General features: G+C 38.4%; 1 protein-coding gene across 4 annotated transcripts in view; it reads right to left on the bottom strand.

The window, feature by feature from the left end:
• Window positions 1–17,783, bottom strand: part of CERS6 (ceramide synthase 6) — a 311,203-nt gene that overhangs the window by 207,823 nt on the left and 85,597 nt on the right. For all 4 annotated transcript variants that reach the window (XM_035007836.1, XM_035007837.1, XM_035007838.1 and 1 more), the window contains exons 2-3: window positions 16,944–17,049; window positions 4,085–4,215 (exon numbers count right to left, since the gene is read on the bottom strand). In XM_035007836.1, coding sequence (XP_034863727.1) covers window positions 4,085–4,215; window positions 16,944–17,049 — 237 coding nt within the window. The remainder of the gene's footprint in view (window positions 1–4,084; window positions 4,216–16,943; window positions 17,050–17,783) is intronic.

The following is a 17,783-nucleotide window of genomic DNA, read 5'->3' on the forward strand; positions in this document are numbered from 1 at the left end:
GTATCTCATTTTTATAAATTCTCTACTCCCTCTTGAAAATCTCTCTTTCAGTTGCCAATAAAGATTTAAATGCTTCTGGAAGAAATATTCATCAAAACTAACAGAGCTGTGAATGACTGACATCAAGCATGAAGAGGGAAAAAAAGCATGTCAATGTTTCAACACATTACTTGTTGAACAACTTTTACTCAGCTCATCCGCATGAAATGGGTGTGCCAAAAGTTGGACACGCCAGCAGATGGTTACAAGCACTGTTTGGCATGCATCTTGCTGCCATTCCACACTGCTGAAAGATGAAATACAATTCCCCTGACGAGGCCCTATTTTCTAAAACAGTGATTTAGATAGAACAGAAAAACTATAGAAACTGTACAGTTGGTCCCTAGACCTTCAAGTCCCAAATCTGTGTTGTCTTGCTTGCTCATTTGATTTTTAGTATTTCTGAACAGCAGTCCTCTCTTTTCAGAGATTAGTGCCTCTTAACCATGAATGTGTGTCATAAGTACTAAGGGCATTTCTTTCAAGATGTCTATGTCCAGAACTCACCTGGGTCACCACGCTGAGTCAGACATCCCAGGGTGGGGCCTGGGTATGTGTATTTTCAAAAGCTCACCAGGTGATTACGCAGTGTACCCCTGGCTGAGAACAACTATTCCAGATCATTTTTTATATTGATGAGCAAATAACTACGACACACAAATGTGCCTACGGTGACCAATATAATTCTGCCTTAGTCCTCATGGCATTATCTAAGTGTTCCCCTTTGCCATACCATTCCTTCCTCTGATTTTCTTTCTTTGAAATAGTCTTGGAGCTTTCCATAGTTTGATAAATTTCCTAGAGAAATTTTAGGCTAAGTCAGTATATAATAGGCACTCTTCATTTGGGGAGGCAAAGTGCCAACTTAGATCAGCAAATCCTTTCAAAATGCCACTGTAACTTACAGTCATTTAACCAATATTTAATCAGCAGTATATATGTGGTAGGAAAGGCTAAGAACGCAAGAAAAACAAGATGTGGTTCTTGTGCCCTCAAGGAGCAAGTATTATGTAATTAGGGTAAAAATATACGGACAAGTTAAGAAAAGTTAAATAACCACATAAGAAAGCACATGATTCAGTATGAAATTACCAGTATTTACAATGAGGACTCTAAAAATTCAAAAGAAGTAGTGTTCATTCCAGACACTCAACAGTCATGCCACATTTCTGAGAGGGCCTGGGGTTTGAAGAATGGGTAGGGGATAGATGAGCAGGGCAGAGGATATAGGTGTCTATGTCAGGAACACAGCATAAACCAGGGCAGGAATGAACAAAGTGCGGCCAGTGAAAAGACAACCTTCTGGAAGGAAGGGGTCTTTTGGGTGACTGATACCAAAACACATAAAGGCCAGAGTCTAGCTAACAGGCTAAGGAGCCTAGTAACTTCTATAGTTGCAGAAAAATCATCAAGGTTTACAAGTAACAGAACATGAAGATAATAGCATTTTGGGATTTTTTTTTTTTTTTTTTTTTTTTTTTTTGTAGCAAAGTATCTATGAATGCGAGGTAAATAATAAGGAGAGCTATGAGAGCAATTAAGATCAGGGCCATGCCAGTGGCTTTACAAAGAACTAATGGAACGCGGTGAATGACTGGTTTGAGCCTCTAGCCTTTAAGAGAATGGAGACATGTGAACAACAGGAGAAGAGAAGTCAGAAGGCGGAAGCAAGTCAGAGTTACCAGCTGGGAGAAAGCAGAACGATGCCTCAGAAGAAACCTCTTCGTTGGACACTTGACTTTGGAAGAACCTGGCAAGAGGAAATAATTCTACCCAGAGGGTGGAAGGTAGAGTGGGGAAAATAAGAGGTTGAAGACTGAATCTGGAGAAGAAACCCAGTCAAAGAAAATGGAAAAATGCAGAGTAACTGATACAAACAGAAGCCCTTGGAAAGGCAGGAGAATCCAGTGGCAATCCAGAGGTTAAGGAAGAAGAGAGTTTCAAAACAAAGTTCATCAGCACAGTCCTCTGCAATAGAAAAGTCCATGGCCACCAGTACCGTCTCTGTGCTCGTCCCAGCAGTCCTGCCATGTGCCCTAGCCCACAGCTGACCTTTCTCCTCTCATCTTTAACTCCTGACTGTCCATACCAATTGTTTAGCATGCACACCTGTTTATCGTATAATGCCACTGAGGTACATATACTCAGGTATTTGTCATGTCTCCTCGACACTACTATAATAAACTTCTTGAAGAAAAAGAGCATAATCGATACTTTAGGTACCACCTCTCCCCCAGTTGTGCCTTCACATTGCCATGCCTTTAGCAATCATTTAGAAATATTTTTTACTTGGGCGCCTGGGTGGCTCAGTTGATTAAGCGACTGCCTTCGGCTCAGGTCATGGTCCTGGAGTCCTGGGATCGAGTCCCGCATCGGGCTCCCTGCTCGGCGGGGAGTCTGCTTCTCCCTCTGACCCTCCTTCCTCTCCTGCTCTCTGTCTCTCATTCTCTCTCTCTCAAATAAATAAATAAAATCTTAAAAAAAAAATAAAGAAATATTTTTAACTGATTATACCTAGGCAGATAAAGCCCTGCTGAATTCAGGGAGAAGACATAGATACTGGTCTAGTGTTGAGCCTTGCTATGGACCAGCGGCATCATCTGGGAACTTGTGAAAAATGCAACCTTAGTTGCCATCGCAGACTCACTGAATGAATGAGAATCTGCATTTTAACAAGATCCGGTGGATTCCTATACATACTGGTATGGAAACTGGTGTAGATTCAGTGTAGTATAGAAAGAACTAGCACTGAGTTACCAAAGAAGTTAGTTGGAGGAAGGGAAGATGGCACATGAGTTTCAGCATGGGGTTCCTGTGCCAAGACCCAGCTTCACCCCTGCTCAGACCCATAGCCCAATGGAGCCCGGGCCCTTTGCATATATGGTGGGGCAAGGCCAGGAAGCAATTTCACCTTTTGATCTTGAGCCCGGATGTATAAATCCTTCTTCCATAAACTGCCACTAAGTTCAATTATAGGAAGGGCTTTGCAGATTGTATCTACCGGGTTGTTTGTCCAGGTTTTATAAATATCTGACCTCCTGAAGATCCTGTTTATGCTCCCCATATTTATCCAGCCCTAGGAATTTATGATATTATTCTGCCTCTAACTCATTTCTCCCAGAACTCTAGGTTTCCCTCTAAGTTTTAGATTGCAGTTGCTGAAATATTTTTCCAGCATAATTGAAAGCTAAACCTGAAAATGCAACTTCAACCCCAAACAGAAAGGGCCTTCAACAAAGGGAGCAACGCTGACAGCACCATTGTTCCAATGACCAGGTGTCGGGAAAAAGCTCCCAAAGGACAGAGTGTTAGACAAAGGCACAGTGATATCCCAAAGGATGAAGACCAAATGGACCAATGAGCTCAAGGCACAGTATCTTCCCTTTGTTGGAAATGCTTCAGTATTTCTTTCTCTAACTTTCCTACAGGTAAGTGTATGAGTGTTGCTAGTTCAAAATAGCACTGTGCTAGTTCTCTGTGGGTCTTTTATTATTCTTAACCGCTTTATTGATATATAATTTATACACCATGAAGTTCACATTTCAGAAGTGGAAGAGACCTTCATTCCACCCCCCACCTTTAAGCAATGCTTCATTAAATTCACCCAAGGAATATAATACAGTTATTTCTTAAATCTCCAGGAATCACAACTCTCTGATAATACATCTAACATCTCAGCTTTTACCAGTGGAAAGAACATCTTGACAAAGTCCCCTCTATTAAAATTCAAACTATTATGGTAATGACTTCTAGTGCTGTCTCTATTTCAGAGGTGGCTGACTGAAAACACCATTGCAGGCCCCTGTAATCTGCCTACTTTGTAGGAACTCCACTAGAAAGTGAACTTCATTTACTAAATCCAAAGTGGAAATCACAAATTCTTACAAACTACTATTCCCCCAGCTTTTTTTGTGGCCTATTTTTCCACCAGGTGGCATGCTTTTTAGGGGCTGCTGGAGCCTGCATGAAGCCTTTATTTTTAACCTCAGGGATGGGATGAGTACTTAGGCAGGTTTTTCTTTCAAAAAGAAAAATAGCAACTTACATGCTCTCACAGAACTTCCTCAGTGTGCTTGGCTTCTCCTGGTTGCATCTTTGTCGAAACCAGCGCTGAATGCTGCGAACATCCCAGTCCAGCTGCTTGGAGAGGCCTTCCAATCTCTTTTCATCAGGATGCTATGAAACAAGATGCCAGCAAAATCATTTTCATCTTCACTATAAAAACATCTGCCCTTGTCTAAATTGAGGTTTTTGTTTCCCCCTGTATTTACTACCTGCTACTGAAATTTCTGTATTTACCACTGAGGACCTAGTCCTTCCATTAGTAGCATGGACATAAATAACCACTTAGGATAAAAAAAAAAGTTACTCATTAGGAAACAAAACTGAAAAATACGAATCTTGCTCTTCTGCTTGCACTTCTTATCAGCCACAGAAATGCAATGAAACAGCCAACGGGCTGAGTCAGCTCCATCAGCCTTCAAGGAAAGGAGTTAGGTTAGGGTGAATTTGCAAAGAGGCATCATTCAAAGGTTTCACTTTCTCAGGAAAAAAAATGCTATACCCAAGTGTCACACATCAGGGTAACGTAGGGCAGACAAAAGCACAGAGTAATCTCAACAGACCTCACTTTAGCCTAAGGCACCAATTCTACTACAAAACATGGGTTTTCTTTCTTCCTCTTCTCTCTGCTCTGCTGCTCACACATTTCTCTTCTATCCCTCTTCTTGGTCATTCCTTTGGACCAGATCCCCGTTAAACCTTTACAACAACTATGCATTACTTGAAGACACAAACTTGGTGAACAGGGAAGAGACCCTCCTTATGGCTCGCCATATGATGACACTATTCTGACTCTCACTCATGTCTGTAACATTAGGAGGTGACAGCCAGGTTCAATTTCTCACTCTAATGACCTCTCAGCCTTGGTTCCCTCACCTGTTAGGGTTATTTATCCACCTAAATAGGACTGTGATGATGACCAAATGTCAACAATATGCCTAAGTCTCAGTAAATGTTCGTTTCTCCCCTTTCTTATCTCTACCCTCTCTTGAATATCTCAGAGACCATTCTGTCCACAATTATGTGAGCGTGTTCTGCGGCACAACAAAACTCAGCCGAGTGAGGTCTATTCCTTTATTCTATCTTTCCTTTACTATAAATGAGATGCTAGTATTCAGAGGAAATAACCAAAACTGGGGTTAGGAGGGGAGGCTGAGCAGCCTCAAGTTACAATAGTGGGATATACCTCTGACACCTTTTCAAAGCATCTCAAGCAATTCAAGATGCCAGAGACACAGGGAACACAGCAAGTGGCCGCAGTATTATGGCTGAGGTTATAAAATGTGCTGAGCTCCTATTTGTGAAAGTCCTTTGCCAACTTTCAGTGAGGTGTGTCCTTTGACATGTTTTTGCTTTTAGTAGTCATGACACCATCTACACTCTCCTTTTACATCTATCTTAATGAAAAAATAGGGAAGACAGAAAATTCACATCCTACTACATACCATGGCTATACCATTTTCCTAGAGAAATCAATTTTAATTTGTTTTCTCAGCTTATTGAATAGGTCAAACATTCACATGGTTCACAAATTAAAAACTATGCAAAGTTTCACCTTCCTATTTTATTCCTACTATTCTCCCCCTTTCTACCAGCTAACCAGTTATTAAATCAGTTTCTCTCCCAGAGTTATTTTATGCAAATATAAGTAAATTTAAATATGTATTCTTATATATCCCTTTGTCACACAAATGGTTGCATACTACATGTATCATTCTGAATTTGGGGTTTTTTACTTAACAATATATCTTGGAATATTTCCATATTAAGACATAAAGAATGCCCTCCTTCTTTTGTAGAACTGTCAGTATGCGCTGTGATTTATTTATCCACTCTCCTGTTAATGGACGTTTAAGTAGCTTCTAGACTTCCACCACTATAAACAATGCTATAATAAATCATCTTGTCATAGGTCATTTTATACAGGCATACAGAGAGATAAATTCCTGGAAGCAAATGTTGGAGATCAAAGACCTATGCATTTGCAACTTATTTAGATATTGAAAAGTTACCCTAATGATTTTAACCAATTTATACTTTCACAAGCAAGAATGCCCATTTCCCAATGCCTCACCAATAGAGTACATTATCAGATTGCTCAACTTTTTTCCAATCTGATATAAAGTCGTGTCTCAGTATGTTTTTAACTTGATTTCCTCTTTTTATGAAACAGGAAAAACCAGATATACTCCCTTTTTATGAACAATCTTTTCACATATATGGCACACCTTTTTCCTTGATCTGTACGTATTTTACTGATTTGTAGAGTTTCTTCATTTATTAATTAGGGCGATTAAACCTGTGTCTGTACCATAGGTTGCATACTTTGTAACAAGGTCTTTGAGTTTTAGAATTCGTCATGGGGTTTTCTGCTTGTTTTTTATTTGAAGTTTTTGAAAAGTTACTTGAACTTATCAATTTTTTTCTGTTATAACTTCTGAATTTTGGGTCATAATAAGAAAAGCCTTCCCTACTCCAAATGTTCAAGAAATTAATGTAGGATGAACTGACATCTTTACCCAATTTGTCTTTTGTATTCTTTGACAGTGTTTGAAAAATTTCCTCACATACCTTGCACATCCTTACTACATTTATTCTTAGGGATATTACCTTTTCTGGTGTTGTTTGTGGTAACTTTTCACTTGATTCCTTTACTTTTCCACATAGTCATATAATAACATTGTAACTAAAATGTGAGCTCTATAAACAAAAAGGAAATTTTTAGTATCTTTTTTCACCTAAAATATAGTAGGGACTCAGTAAATTCACATAGCAATAGCTTCACCTCCTCATTTCTAATTTTTATGCCTTTATTTTCTTTCTCTTATCTATTCGCTAATTCACTGTAAAACTGAGCACCAGGTAGAGCAGTGGTTATGAGCATCTCCATCTGTTCCAGACTTGAGTGAGAATACCACTGTTTCTCATTAAGCAACAGGCCAGATTTGGAGCTGACTTACAAATGTATTTACCGTGTTAAGAAAACCACACTTACTAGATAACTTGATTTTAATCACTTAAATAATGTTAGATTTCAGCATCCATGCAGATGACCATGTACTTTTTTTCCTTAGATCAATTAATATGATGTATTATATAGATTTTTATAATACTGAATATAGGGAAGGCCTTGCAGTCCTAGAATAAATACACTCTAGCGATGATAAATAATTCTTGTACTGTACTTCTAAGTTCTGTTTACTAATTTTTATTTGGGATTTTTCATTGATGTTAAGTTCAATTGGTCTCTAAGTCTTATTTTTTGGTTGAATCTTTGTCAGACTTTAATGTTAATTAATATTTTTTGCTACATAAAAAGAGAATTTAGATGATTTTCTTAATTTTCTATGGTTTGGTATAGTTTAAAATAGCACTGGAATCGTCTGCTCTTTAAGAGTGTGTTAGGGGCGCCTGGGTGGCTCAGTTGGTTGAGCGACTGCCTTCGGCTCAGGTCATGATCCTGGAGTCCCGGGATCGAGTCCCGCATCGGGCTCCCTGCTCAGTGGAGAGCCTGCTTCTGCCTCTCTCTCTGCCTGTCTCTCTGCCCACTTGTGCTTTCTCTCTGTGTGTCAAATAAATAAATAAAATCTTTAAAAAAAAAAAAAAGAGTGTGTTAGAATTTTTCTTTTTCCTTTTTTTTTTAAAAATGTAATGTCAATGTAATTTATTTTGGGGGAGTTCACTATAAATTCTTTTTTTTTAAATTTTATTTTATTATGTTAAGTTAATCACCATACATTACATCATTAGTTTTTGATGTAGTGTTCCATGATTCATTGTTTGCGTATAACACCCAGTGCTCCATTCAATACGTGCCCTCTTTGTGTTAGAATTTTTCTTTTGAGAACATCTGAGCCTGGTACTTTTTTGTAGTTTAGTTCTTTGATTTCGATCTATTTATCTACACTTGGTAAATTATATTTTCCTAGAATAATTTCCATTTTACCCAAATTTTTATATTTTCTTTGCCATATTAATAGGAATATATCCTTTTTATTTTCCTCCATTTCTGCAATTGTTGATTATTATGTTGTTAATTCTTATGTTGTAAATTTGTGCTTCTTTTATTGGGTTAGCTAACTTTGGGTAAAAAAAAATTAGATAAGGTACTTTTGAATTGATTTTCAATTTTATAGTTTTGCTAACACAATTTCTGCATTTATGCTAATTTCTGCCTTGTGCTTGCCTTCATTTGTTTTGTGGTTCTTTTTCTAATGTTTAAGTAAGTGTTGAAATTTTTTTTTTAAAGATTTTATTTATTTATTTGAGAGAGAATGAGAGACAGAGAGCATGAGAGGGAGGAGGGTCAGAGGGAGAAGCAGACTCCCTGCCGAGCAGGGAGCCCGATGCGGGACTCGATCCAGGGACTCCAGGATCATGACCTGAGCCGAAGGCAGTCGCTTAACCAACTGAGCCACCCAGGCGCCCCAGTAAGTGTTGAAATTTATATATATATTTATAGAGAGAGAGAGAGAGAGAGAGAGAGAGTTTTCATCAAGTACCACATTGGCATAGTACAAATGAATGATGTTTTCATCCTCTCTGTTACCAAATATTCTGAATTTCTATTTTTATCTAAGAGTTGATTAAGAAAGCAAGAGGTTGGGGCACCTGGGTGGCTCAGTCATTAAGCATCTGCCTTCAGTTCAGGTCATGATCCCAGGGTCCTGGGATCGAGCCCCGTATCAGGCTCCCTGCTCCGCGGGAAGCCTGCTTCTCCCTCTCCCACTCCCCCTGCTCATGTTGCTGCTTTCGCTGTCTCTGTCAAATATATAAATAAAATCTTTTAAAAATAAAAAATAAAAAGCAAGAGAGTTTCTGTTTTCTGATTTCTGGTACTATTAAGTTGTGCCTATTTTTATTTTTTAAAACATTTATTTATTTATTTATTTATTTATTTATTTATTTATTTATTTATTTATTTGTCAGAGAAAGAGAAGAGAGAGAGAGCACAAGCAGGTGGAGCGGCAGATGGAGAAGCAGGATCCCCGCTGAGCAAGGAGCGCGATGCAGGATTTGATCCCAGACACCAGGTGTCCAAATTGTGCCTATTTTTAAAATTTATTACAGTTTTGTATATATTTAACGATTTAATCAATTTTTGTAAATATTTAAGAAAGTATGGTCTTTACATTCAGAATACAGGGTTCTAAATGTACCACTTAGATCTTCCTCATTAATTATGCCTCTTAGAATTTCTATTTTATGTTTTACATTTTGTTCACTTAATCTGTCATGACCCAGAGGTAAATTAAAATTTCCTGCTATTAAATTATTTCTTCTTTCATTCTTTTTTATGAGTATATGGATACATTGACATTCAATGCATATGAGTCATAACCACTTTATCTTTATTATGAATTGTATCCTTTGGCAAGAAAAAGCCAGTTCTTCCTTTCACTTAATCCTTTGGGCCTGAGTTCCACTTTTATGTAAAAATAAAAACCCTACTTTATTATTTGTATTTGTCTTATATACCTTTACTCATACTTCTATTTTCAATATTTGTAATTATTTTTTTAAGGTGTCTTTTATCAGCTATGTGACCCAAACCTAAATTAGTTTTTATTAGATGAGTCGAACCCATTTACATATATTGATATAACTGATGAGTTTGTTTATAGTTCTATCACATTAATTCTGTCATGCTGTTTTGATAAAAAAAAATTTTTAATCTTGGAAAATCATATATGGTTTGTTTTCCTTCCTTTTTGTGGATAATTTTTGTTCTAGTAGTTATCCATAATTATAATACTCTTCTTCTGTTTGTTTTCAATCAATAATTCCATATAAGCAATATTTAAAATTAGCATATTTCCTTTCCCCCCTCACCCAATAAGAGACAATAATTTTAGCTCTTTTACAGTTTACTCTTGTATTGTTAAATATGCTTATACTTCTATTACTCAGTTTGGCTGCTTAAACTGATTTGCTTTGACTCCCAGCTATTGGAGATTATGCAATTCGTGAACTTATTTCTTTTTAAAGATTTTATTTATTTATTTGACACAGAGAGAAAGCGAGAGAGGGAACACAAGCAGGGGGAGTGGGAGAGGGAGAAGCAGGCTCCCCGCCGAGCAGGGAGCCTGATGCGGGGCTCGATCCCAGGACCCTGGGATCATGACCTGAGCCGAAGGCAGACGCTTAATGACTGAGCCACCCAGGTGCCCCATTAGTGAACTTATTCTACCTCCCACCTTCTTTCCCCTCCCCATCTCAAATACCGTTAGTTGTATCACTTCTACACTGTAAGAGTATATAATGTTTACTTTCTGTTGTGTCATCCTAATCCTCACATTCAACAGTTTAAATATATTCAAACCTTAACACTCCAATAACCTCTTCATTGGCTGAAATCAATGATTATAATAGTTTCTTCAAAAGGACTCATGAGAACAATTCCCCCCAATTTTTGCATGTTCAAATCTGTTTGTCTTGGGGCACCTGGGTGGCTCAGTCATTAAGCATCTGCCTTCGGCTCAGGTCATGATCCCAGGGTCCTGGGATCCAGTCCCACATTGGGCTCCTTGCTCAGTGGGGAGCCTGCTTCTCCCTCTGCCTGCTGCTCCCCATGCTTGTGCTCTCTCTCTCTCACAAATAAAAACTTAAAAAAAAAAACCTCTGTTTGTCTTTAACTGTTACAGAATAAAAACAATTTGCCTAAACATAAAATTCTTAGTTCACATTTTCCTTGAAAATGTTGGAAATGTTGCTATAAAGAAGACTAAAGTCATGTTGATATTTTTTTCCTAAATAAGTGATTTGATTTTTTGCTTGGCTGCTCAAAGAATTCTTTATTTTTCAAGTCCAGTAATTAAAACTTCTTTTAAAACTTTCAATCTTTACTACATGTTCATTAACACATTAAAATAAATCTCCATTTATTTTAGAAAAATTTTCTTGAATTATATCTTTTAATATTTATTCTCCTTTGCTTTCCCTTGAGAGATTCTAATAATGCAGACACTGGATCTGCTTAAGCTATATATCCAATTATTTTTAGGTCTTTTTTGTTTCATTTAATTCAGTTTTTTTTTTAAGATTTAATTTATTTATTTGACAGAGAGAGAGACAAGCAGGGGGAGGGGCAGAAGGAGAGGGAGAAGCAGGCTCCCCGCTGAGTAGGGAGCCCAATGTAGGGCTCAATCCCAGGATCCTGGGATCATGACCTGAATTGAAGGCAGACACTTCACTGAGCCACCCAGGCGCCCCTCATTTAATTCAGTTTTATTATTTCCATCTTCCATACTCTTTGCTGAGTTTTCTGCAATGTCTAGTGTTTCCTGTGTTCTTTCCAATTTTGCCTTCATTTCTGTGATAGTTCCAGTATGTTTTCCTGAACCTATAAGCTCACATTACATCTTTTCCTGCTGACGAACAATTTTTTCTTTAGGTCTTACATTTCTTTTTTTGCGGTCTTCCTTCACAGAGTTACTGCTTTTTGTTTGTTTGTTTGTTTTTAAGATTTATCTATTTATTTGAGAGAAAGAGAGAGCGAGCGTGAGCCAGGGAGGGACAGAGGGAGATGGAGAGAGAGAATCAATGTTAAGCCGACTCCCTGCTGAGCACAGAGCCCAACTCAGGATTCAATCCTATGACCCAGAGATCAAGACCCGAGCCAAAATCAACAGCCAGACACTGAACCAAGTGAGCCACTAGGCACCTCTATTTTTTTTTTTTTAGTTTATGGTAAAATATTTAATCATCATTTTCATTTGCCCCATGGCCTCATTTTTCTAGTGACAATTTTTGTTAATAAGCATTGCTACACATTGTTTTTTCTTGTCTTTGATGCTGTGTGTGTTCCTTATTACTCATCATTGAATGAATTGGGTTTCTTTGACCTGCTCCTGGTAATATGAGGAGCAGGGAGAGGGCTCTTGCAGTTCAGCTGCCATAGAGGTAGACTGTCACCTGCAAATGTGCCATCCATATACCTTTCTGTGTACTTATTCCAGTTATCTGAATTAAATTGAGTCCAGGAAGCATCTGCTGGCCTTGCTCCTGTACCTAGTGTTGCAAACAGTGGTTAGAGCTTTTGTCTCCCTCATATGAAAGAGCTGTCTTTTTGCTGGCTTTCCTGACAGCTACCGCCATGGGGCTCTCCATTCACACCTCATGCTCTTTACTTCCTCCTACTTGGCTTCTGCCCAAACCCCAACTGTTCCTTGTTAGTTTTTATATATATTTTGAACTACTTTGCCAAAAATAAAGTTTGGGAGATTTTCCTTCTTTTTTGTGTTTTTTAATTGCTTTGCATTTTTAATTATTTTCCTTAGTTTTTTTCTTTTTTAAGATTTCCAAGGGGAATGCCTAGGTGGCTCAGTCAGTTAAGTGCCTGATTCTTGATTTCAGCTGGGGTCATGATCTCAGGGTCCTGGGACTGAACCCCATGTTGGGTTCTGCCCTCAGCGGGGAGTCTGCTTGAGGACTCGCTCTCCCCCCAGCCTGGCACTCCCCCCACTTGCACTCTCTCCCCCTGCTTCTCTCTAAAACAAATAAATCTTTAAAAAAAAAAAAAAAGATTTCCAAGGAAAGAAATGAACAGTGCTGACTTATATAGACATTTTTATTCCAGAAATACCTAAGTTGCTGTTAATATTCATAACTGATACTGCAAGGGAAAAGGGAAGTAAAAAGGAAAGAAAGAGACAGGTATAAGAGGAGAATAAGAGGGGTGCCTGGGTGGCTCAGATGGTTAAGCATCTGCCTTCGGCTCAGGTCATGATCCCAGGGTCCTGGGATCGAGTCCCGCATCGGGCTCCCTGCTAGGCTGGGAGCCTGCTTCTCCCTCTGCCTCTGCCTCTCTCTCTCTCTCTGACTCTCATGAATAAATAAATAAAAACATTAAAAAAAAAAAGAGGAGAATAAGGGAGAACATATTATAGGAAATTTGTCTTTAATTTCTGAAATATAGTGTAACATACCAAAAGTGGATGATGAAATGATTTCTCTGGATTATAAAACCCGGTTTCACAGCTGACATATATATTTTCCCTCAGTGGCTCAAGAATTGATTTGATTAGAAAAGTGAAACTATTGGGATTATAGATTATGTGCCAATAATACAGCACAAGAATCCCAAAAATGTAAATAAATAAATATAAACAACTATACACACACACATTTATTTATACCAGATATGCAGAGAAACAAACAGATGTTTACCCCAGAAGGAAAGATTGTTAAAGAACACCAAGGGGTTCAAATTCATCAGATAATTAGGTGAGAACTACACAGTCACGGCATGTGACCAGGGCGGTCACAAAGAGATCCATATTCAGAAAGACCCACATTTGGGGTTTCCAGTTCTATGGCTGCCATCTCAAAATTCTTAATAATTTTGTTATGGAACTGGTATTTTGTGTATGAAGTTCAGTGGACAGAGGAACTTGTGTCAGGGCTCATTCTTAACTCACACACAGTCCTACCACTTCTCCCAGACAAGTTCTGGGGAAATTATTTCTCTGTCCCCTGGCTCCCCAAGCTCCTCAAGCTCCCCAGGCTTCCTCCCCCTCCCCACTCTGCCTAGTGACTATTGCTGCCTCAGGTGAAAGCATGGAAAGGGCTAGAGCTGGGTGTGCATACCCCACAGTATGTCAGTGTGGGACGTGGAGGCAGCCACCTGCACCCTAGGCTGGCAGTGCCCCCGTGCATTTGTGGGGGGAACCAACAGGGACGAGCCTCTTGCTCACCCCAATCCAGGTACCAAGTATGTCCTGGTGTAGAGACTGCGATACACTTGGGAATTACCTGTCCACTGTGGGTTGGAGCAGTAGGCCCACAGAAAGGGGAGAAGCCTGTCTCAATTTTTCCACCCCTGGCCAGAGAAGGGCAGGTGTGTAGGCTCTGTGTGCACTAAGTCAGAGGGTTGGGCTCCCAGGTACCTGTGAGGCTCTGTACTTGTCTCATGAGTATCCCCATGCCTGAGAGAGCATGACATTAAATAGCAAATAAAAAATGCCTTGAAAAGAACCTATGAAAGAAAAGAAAAAGCTTTATACTTTTATGCCTTGAATGATATTTTTTCATATTTCTTGAAAAAGAGACCCCTCATTTTCATTCTGCATTGGCCCGACAAATTACGTAGCCAGTCCTATACAGAGCTGATTTTAAGGGTTTTGAGAGTGCATCCCTACACATTTGAAAGATGATAACCCTTCTCCAAGGGTGACCTGGAATCATGGTCAAGGCCAGGTTGGTGGATGATCACTCAAACACACACAAACACTGCTGAGACTCTCCAAGTGCCTCTACTTCTATTCTGGTCAACTGACCTGTTACTTTCTCATATCATAAATAACACTGGACAACTATAAAGAATTCAAGGAAAAACTGTTCCAACTTTTGCTGCATTTATGTTTAAAACATGAGGTTTCTGCTCTAATCATGTAAAAATGTCCAACAGAATCACTTTGGAAACTAAGAGAGTATGATTAAAATTAGCTAGAAGCAAATATTCTCTAGAGCAGTCAACCTGACTGCAAAATCCTTTTATTACCTTTATAGAGAAAGTTTCTCCAGTAACCATAATAAACATAAGGCAAGGGAATAAAATGTCCACTGCAGAATTTCTAAAGGGATACATAACATTTGGGTAGAAAACTCATTTTATTATCCATTTAGAATAGTTCACAAAGTGAATACAAATATATTATAATCTCATTTTTAAAAACCTGGTAACTTCCTACACTTCTGCTTTTTCAGAGGGAAAGCAGTGTCTCCTGCAGTAAATTGATATGTTAAATGAAAATACAAGTGTTTGCTTAATATTTTCTTCCTTTAAGTACCATAAGATAGGTGCCCCTTCAGATTAGAAGCTGGCAATCTAAAATCAGCCCATAAAACTACCAGAAGGAGAGTTTTTCGAAAAATCTCATACATTCTTCTCTTCTTCCTAGCAGAGATATAAAAAACACTTAGTGCTTTCTTCTACTTCTCCAGGAAAAATATCATTTTTAAAAGGATAGAGGAGAAAATCCTAGAGAATCTTGGCAGAAGACCATAAAATACACAAAAATATTTGAATATTTGAAATAATAGTTTTCAAACAAGAGACAAGTAATACCAATGCTTAACAATATAAATACCAAAATAGGAATAAAACTTGCTTAATGCTGTCAAATCACATTTTAGAAGCCTGAGTAATTTTCCAAGAAAAATGAAAAAGGAAAAATGAACCATTTAATATACAAACATACAACACTTCCCCTAGAATGCTTCTTTCTCGTCTATGCCAGAGTAAGATACAGAGAGATACAAGTAAGAAGATACTTGGGCACTGTGATGTGCTTCCTTTTCTCATGGCCTTAGATAGAGGGTTTGTGGCTTCTTTCTTTCTCCTCCCTTCTTTGTTCTTAAGGTGCTATCAGCTGAGGGGCTCCAATCTTCCCCCTGCCCTGCTCTGCTCTTAGTTTGGACTTTAACTCACCACAGCGATGATCTCTTCTCCTACTCTCTCTATAGGGAATCTGTAACTTAGAACTCTCCAGACCCTTGTCCTTCATTCTTTCATGTTACAACTCTTCTGTCCTTCAGTTATTCCCTCTTGTTTACATTTGCCTGTGTATCATAACTGCAAGAACACAAGGACAATGCTAGAAGCAGATGGGCACTTTTTCTCACACACACAGGCATACCTCGTTTCATTGCACTTCGTTTATTGTGCTTTGCAGATCACTGCGTTTTTCACATATTGAAGGTCTGTGGCAACCCTGCATCAAACAAGTCTATTGGGACATTTTTTTTTTAATAGCATTGGCTCACTTCATGTTTCTGCCTCACGGTTTGGTAATTCTTGCAATATTTCAAACCTTTTCATTAGAATTATTTTTGAATTGCAGCAATCTCTTGACAAAACTTCAATGGATGAGAAGTTGCTTCTTATGAATGAACAAAGAAAGTGGTTTCTTGAGATAGAATCTCTTGCTGGTGAAGATGCTGTGAAGATTGTTGAAATGACAAGAAAATATTTAGAGTATTACATAAACTGAGTTGATAAAGCAGTGGTGGGGGGCCTGAGAGGACCGACTCCAATTTTGAAAGAAGTTCAACTGCAGGTAAAATGCTATCAAATGGCATCGCTACACATGCTCCCCATGCTATAGAGACATTGCTCATGAAAGGAAGAGTCCATCAATGCAGCAAACTTCATTACTGTCTTATTTTAAGAAGTTGCTACGATCATCCCAAACTTCAGCAACCTCCACCCTAATCAGTCAGCAGCCATCAACATGGAGACAAGAACTTGCACCAGCAAAAAGATTACAACTTGCTGAAAGCTCAGATGATGGCTGGCATTTTTTAGCAATTAAGTATTTTTTAATTATCTACGTTGCTTTTTTCGACACAATACTATTGCCTACTTAACAGACTACTATACAGTGTAAACATTACTTTTATATGCACTGGGAAACCAAAAAATTCATTTACTCGCCTTATTGTGGTATTTCCTGTATTGCAGGGGTCTCAGACCAGACCCACGATATCTCCAAGGTATGCCTGTACATTCATTATATTCCTCAGCTCTACCCAGTCATCTCCACAAAATCCCATCCAACTGTTATATGTACTGCTTCATGTCATGGGAGATTAAAAGAGGCACAGAATTAGACTAAGCACTATCTAATCTAGACTGTTCCTTACAGACAAGCTTTTAAAATCAATGTGAGAGTAAACAAACGTCTCAAACATGCCCGCTTTTATTCAGCTTCTACCCAGCTTCTTTCCAACATGAGGCTGGGCAATTAGTTCTCAAACCCAGGAGGAGAGAAGGGATTAAATAATTTCAGATTGAGAATGGTAGTCATAATAATTCATAGCGTACAAAAGGACAATCATACCTTCGTAATTGCAGTGAAGACCTTTTCCAGAATGGCATTTGGCTGGGCAATTTGTGGTCCATTGGCCTGAATGTTGAGGGCTATGGCACATGGTTTGGCTACAAATCTTAAAAAAAAAAAAAAAAAAAAGGTCAGAAGAAGTTATTCTTTCTATAACTATTCTTAATGTCACCGATTAATTACATATTACTCCACTGTCCCAATAAACTGCTGGGTGGACACTACTAACACTCATATGTTGGGCACTCCTTTTTTTCTCTCCTTTAGTCCTCCAGCAGTAACAGTAAAAAAGAAATCCTTTTAAAACATGTAAATCTCCTGATCCTTAAGTTCTAATGAGACTGAACGGGTAGAAAGACTACCAAATGACAAATAGAAGTACATAAGTGAAATAGATAAACAAAACAAACCATCATTTTAAAATGATGTAATTTATGCTTTTCTTACACGTGGCTAGCAATTGTCATTGCTCATATATTTTTGCTGTGAGAAAGTATTTACTAACCAACTGATTACACATGGAAAATGTACCTTTGATCACCCCTACATCATAAAATTGGCCATTTTTGCCTCTATAATCAAAGCACACTATATTCAGCCCCAATTCCTTATGGCTTCTTAAAATTCCTGCTTTGCGGTTACTTGTGCCTTTCTCATATGGAGTAATGAACGATGTCAGACAGCATGATGTCCCAGACAAGTTGAAAAGTCTGAAATGATTACAAGCATCTGCTGCACTGTTTTTATCCTAAGCAAATGACTATGTCAAGAAGAATGGGAAGACATAGCTTCATTTCTGGTCATGTTTGATATGTGAATGAGGCATTGAAGGAGTAGGAG

This window comes from Mirounga leonina, unplaced genomic scaffold (assembly GCF_011800145.1).
Source record: "Mirounga leonina isolate KUSES-001 unplaced genomic scaffold, KU_Mleo_1.0 Mir_151, whole genome shotgun sequence".
In the NCBI taxonomy this organism is placed as follows: domain Eukaryota; kingdom Metazoa; phylum Chordata; class Mammalia; order Carnivora; family Phocidae; genus Mirounga; species Mirounga leonina.